At 42.3% G+C, this 5,541-nt stretch overlaps 1 protein-coding gene across 1 annotated transcript in view; it reads right to left on the bottom strand.

The window, feature by feature from the left end:
- Window positions 1–282: 282 nt before the first annotated feature.
- The window catches only part of Ppih (peptidylprolyl isomerase H), a 14,340-nt gene continuing 9,081 nt past the window's right edge, over window positions 283–5,541 (bottom strand). The window contains exons 7-9 of the mRNA XM_004645940.2: window positions 1,988–2,075; window positions 1,096–1,136; window positions 283–379 (exon numbers count right to left, since the gene is read on the bottom strand). Coding sequence (XP_004645997.1) covers window positions 311–379; window positions 1,096–1,136; window positions 1,988–2,075 — 198 coding nt within the window. The 3' untranslated portion in view covers window positions 283–310. The remainder of the gene's footprint in view (window positions 380–1,095; window positions 1,137–1,987; window positions 2,076–5,541) is intronic.

Genomic DNA, 5,541 nt, shown 5'->3' on the forward strand with positions numbered 1-5,541 from the left:
AAGGAAACATGCTCTGAGAGAAGTGTAATTTTTCCATGTAAGGATTTTTTTTTCTCCAAATGCCTTCAGGGCAGGTTTGGCTGGCTTGAGTTGTGGGGATTGAACCACAGCAACCTGAGCCTGACTGCTTTGTTAAAGCAGCCGAGAAGTGTAATTTTTTTATGGTCACACAGAGAGGAAATAGGGTCAATCTCAAGTCTTTGAGTTTGAAGTTCTTTTCATCAGAACATGCTGCCTTCTCTGGAGTATGACTCCTAACCCATGGGAAAAAGATGGACTTACCTAATTCATGATTCAGTCTTGGCCTGGACTACATCTCCCCACATTGTGAGATTACCACAGGCAGTTTAGGCTTATTGTTAGGGCCTGTAGGAACATTCTAGAAAAGAAAGTACATCCACTCAGGCATGTGTCACTCCTTCCTTGAGCCTGCAAAGCAAAGGCCTAGAGACTGATAGGACAGCGCATGTCCTAGCAGACAGGATATGCATATACATAAAATACAGACTGAAGAGAAAACACAGAACACTCAGAAAATGTTATGCCTTGATAAATAAGAACACCATAAAGCATTAGAGAGTTGGGAAGGGGGCATATGAGTAACTAAAGTAGTGCTGATAGAGGACTGGGGCATTCACACAAGGGGAATACTGAGTTGAGTGACATGGATGAATGAGATCCCAGCAGGAGGAAAACAGTATTCCCAGCTGGGCAAAAAGCATAAGCAAAAAGTCCAGGGCAGGAACAAGCAGAGGAAGGCACAGAATAGCGTTTATAAAACAGCGAGTATCTGGATGTGGCTGAAACAGAGGATGCAGTCAGTGGCAGGAGTCAAATACACAAGGTTTTAGAATGCAGTGAGAAGCAGCAGAGTTTTTTCAAGTAGGTGATGGGTCCTTATGGGCCAAACTGCAGTGTGGGCTGCAGAGGTTAACTTATAGAGCCAAGAAAACTGAGGCATGTGGTTTCTCATCCTTTTGGAGGAAGGCTGTGTCTAACCATCTGGAACCCACGTACTCTCCTCTAGCTCCTCACTGCTAGTCAGACAGTACCAGACAGAAAGGCTGAGAAAGAGGACACCTAAGCAGGACTTACCTCAATCTTTCTCATCACTAGAAGTCCATCAATGATTTTTCCTACAGGAAGAGTATGAGGCGGATTTTATTTTTGTTATTTGCATAGCACTTTCCAGCACCCAATGCTCACTGTTTTTGGTTTTGTTTGATAGGATCTCATGCTACTGACTACGCTGGCCTCAAACTTACGACCCTCCTGACTCAGCTTCCTGAGTTCTGGGATTTTGGCATGTACCACAATGCTCAGCTTCAGTACCTGTGCTTAGCTATGAGTTCATTAGAGCCTCTTACTAACTTCAAGAAATTGGAATTCAGTGAGGTGAACTGACTTGCCCAAGGTCACAGGGCTTAGCTGCTGAGTTAGTGATCAAGCTTGGGTTTGAGCGATTCCAAAGCCCCTGTGTACCATGCTGCCTCTGTGGCACTTCCCTGGTGCTATAATCTGGGTTTTCCCTTAGAATACATACTACCAAAGTGGTTCCATACTATTAGACCAGGTGGCCCCTGGTCCTTTCTATTACTATAGCCATACCTCTTCCCTACCTCCTCACTTCTTCTTTTGTTGTGGCCAGCTCAGTCCACCTTGGGGGCAGGGGTGGCATGGTATGTGGTGCCAGGGATTGAACCGCGGTCCCTGAGTGCTTGCCTAAGCAGGCGCTTTGGACCGCTGAACTATCTAACTGGCACCCTCCACACCATTTCTACCCTACCACTACCTAGAGCAGCAATGGCAAACCTCTGGGACATGGGCTGTGGCAGACTGTACAGTGAAAATTCCAAAAGGGCTACCATTACTATCCTAGAGCATTTCACCAGCTGAACACTTGTAGTGAGAGTCTAGAGACTGGATCCTCTGGAAGCCTCTCCCTGAGTGACTGGGGTATGGACACTGTGACAGGAGTAGGACTTACCGAACACTACGTGCTTCCCATCCAGCCAGTCGCACTTCGAACAGGTGATAAAGAACTGACAGCCATTTGTACTGGGACCACTGTTTGCCTGATAGAAACCAAATACAGTAAGCTTCCTGGCCACAGTAGCTGAGGGGCAAAGATTCCCAAGAGTCTACAGCCCTGACTCTTACATGCTTTCTTCTTACAAACCTAACTGAGCAACTATTATGAGCCAGGTCCTGAGCAGGGACAAAAGGACAGAGATAAACAGAACATAAAAGAACAGTGGCTTTCAGAAGCCAGATCCTTTAATAAGTGTACATTTCCTCTGCCATGTGTGTCTTTACATTGGGAACAGTTCTTTTTTTTTTTTTTTTTTTGTGGAACCAGGGATTGAACTCAGACCCCTGTACTTGCCAGGGAAGTGCTTATTTTACTGAGCCATCTCCCCAGCCCTGGGAATAGTTCTTTATGGAATATGATTTGGTATATTGTTCAAATCTTTTTTTTAGTTTATTTGATACAGGGTCTTGCTATGCAGTTCAGAGTTGTAGTGATCTTCCTGTCTCAGCCTCCCCAGCACTGGGATTATAGGCATACACCATCACACCTGGCATTCTGGGGCTGGCTCGGCATGCAGTACCAGGGATCAAATCCAGGTCCTTGTACTTGCCAGGCAGGTGCTTAGACTGCCGAGTTATCTCTCCAGCTGATTTGGTATATTTTGTTCTGAACTGATTATAACTGAATTATAGTTACACATTAGCAATTATCTAGGGAAAGATCTGTCTATTGCCTATGCAATAAGTTGTTTTGTCTAAAAGGCTTTGTACTGTATTATAAAAATAATATGAAAAGGTGATAAGAAACTGCAATGTTAATCTTCACCTAGAACCTTTTATTATTACATTTTACATGGAAAATACTTTAACTGAAAATCTGAAACACTGTCATGTCATTTCCCTTTTCCTCCCTTAAATGTTTTTAAGGCATTATATGTAATAATGTAGTATAAAAGAACTGGCTATACTTACAGTATAAAGTAATGCTTTGCAAAGAATATTCAACTTTTTTTTTTTTCGTGGAACCAGGGATTGAACTCAGGCTCTTGCGCTTTCCAGGGAAGCGCTTATTACACTGAACCATCTCCTCGGTCCTCAACTTTCTCTTTTTTTTTTTTTTAATTTTTTAAAAAATTTATTTATTTATTTGTGTGTGTGTGTGTGTGTGTGTGTGTGTGTGTGTGTGGTCAGCTCAGCCCACCAAGAGGCGGGGCTGGCTGGCTGGCATGTGGTGCTGGGGGATTGAACCATAGTCCCTGTGTTTTGCTAAGCTTGTTCTAAGTAGGTGCTTTAGACCACTGAGCCATCTCACCAGCCCCTATTTTGGGGGATTGAACCATAGTCCCTGTGTTTTAAGTTAAGCTTGTTCTAAGTAGGTGCTTTAGACCACTGAGCCATCTCACCAGCCCCATGTCCTCAACTTTCATATGAAGTCTATTCTTCATTTATAATGATACTAGTAAACTGCCTTTGATATCCTAAATTCAGGCTTTCACACATTTCATTCATCAGCAATGCCTTACAAAAGTGTGTATGTATTTGATCGCCGGTGTGCCATGCCAGTCCTGGGCGTGCTGACATAGCAATTGAAACTGGGCATGGTGGCGCGAGCCTGTAATCCCAGCACTTGGCTGAAAATAGGAGGATCACTATGTGTCCAATCTGTGTAGCGAGACCCTGGAGACAATGTACTAAACACATAAAAATAAAATGTGTCTATGTAACTATGTAAGGCTTTTATTAAATATTTTGGAAAAAATTAGCAGAAAATAGAAAAAATATGCTGCTGCTACTGCTACTGCTGCTACTACTACTACTATAGGAAACAGAACTCTCAGAAAATTAATACTACTGAAACAAAACTATAACCTATAATAGGTAGGTCACTAGTCTTAATCAGATGCTCGATAGACTTAAAATGGTTGATTCTATGTTCAGTTGTGAAGAGAAATGTGAATGAAATACTGGCATTAACACCAATGTCTAGGGATGATCTCTAATTAGGAATTTTGTATTATATTTTAGGACTATCCTGTATAAGATGAGACTATTTTTGGCTTTTATAAAATGAATAGAGTAAAAGTAGGCTCATTCTGGGGTTTCTACATTATTAAATTGAGGGAGTGGGGCTGCCTCTGCAATTAGATAGCTCAGCAATCTAAGCATCTGCCTAGGCAAGTGCAGGGTCCAGGCTGGATCCCAGTATCACATTCCCTGTTGGCCCTGCCCCAGATGTGATGCGCCAGCCACCAAGACTGGGTGTGGTGGCACATGTCTGTAATCCCAGAGCTGGGGAGGCTGAAACAGGAGGATCACTATGAGTCCGAGCTGTGCTGTGAAACCCTGTACCAAATACATAAAATTTAAAAAATAAAATAAATACATTAAGGGAGTGCCTGAACTGGCTACTGTAGGTCCAGACTTCAGAATTTAAGGGGTAGAGAGGGCCGGGGAGATAGCTCAGTAGAATAAGTGCTTGCCTGGCAAGCGCAAGGGCCTGAGTTCAATTCCTGGTTCTGAAAAAAAAAAAAAAAAGAATTTAAGGGGTAGAATTCCCAGGGATCCTAATTAATTCTATGCATTTTATTTTTCTACTTGTGTATACTCATTTATATCAAATGGGTACAAAAACATTCACTGAACACATTTTATTTTATAATTTTTTTTCAATATGGGGGATTGAACTCAGGGTGTGGGCCATGCTAAACAACTGTTCTACTATGGAACTGTACCTCTCGTCCATAGGACACATTTTTGCAGTTCAAGGACAAGCTCAGCTCTTGAATAATTATTTTCCCTGGTGGTACAGCTAACATTTATAGACAGTAGCCAGAGGATCTAGGTTAAACGCTAGCTCCAACACTGACCCTGCGGCCTTCATTTAGTCATGTAACCACTCTGTGCCTTAGTTTCCTCATTATTTATCTCAAAGGGATGTTTGAGTATATTAAAATTAATTAAGGCAGGTAAGGGACTTGTTGACAAATGTCATCAGGCCAGCTATTATTCTGATTACCATTCTGTTGTACATTAGTAGCTGCTCCTCAGCCTTCCTGTATTAGATGGTAAGGTCTGGAGACAAATGAGACCCAACTCTGTCCTTAAAAAACTCATCGGATAGCAGAAAAACCAAGTGTCTTATAAGACACATCAGAGCACAACTTAGCCAGTACCAGCCTGCAGGTAGCAAAGACCATGGCTTCCTTCTATTCTTCCCAACTCCTCCACATATGCTAACACTGTGGCGTGCACAGAGAGGTGCTCTCTTCTTTGTGGGAAAGATCCGAGTCCATTTAAGTTGCTTCTTCAATCTTTAGCTGCATTTGCTTAGCCTGGCATTCCTAAAAGGGGGCTGGCTTGCAAACTGTTTGCTATAAGTGGCCTTGCTCAGTTATCTTTTTAAGTTTTTATTTTTATTAGTACACACTGTCGATATACAATAATTCTTTTTCTTGTGCTTTTTTTTTTTTTTTTTTTTTTTGGAGGGGGGGAAACGGGGATTGAACTCAG

The sequence above is a fragment of the Octodon degus genome, unplaced genomic scaffold (genome assembly GCF_000260255.1).
Source record: "Octodon degus isolate 3935 unplaced genomic scaffold, OctDeg1.0 scaffold00245, whole genome shotgun sequence".
Lineage (NCBI taxonomy): Eukaryota > Metazoa > Chordata > Mammalia > Rodentia > Octodontidae > Octodon > Octodon degus.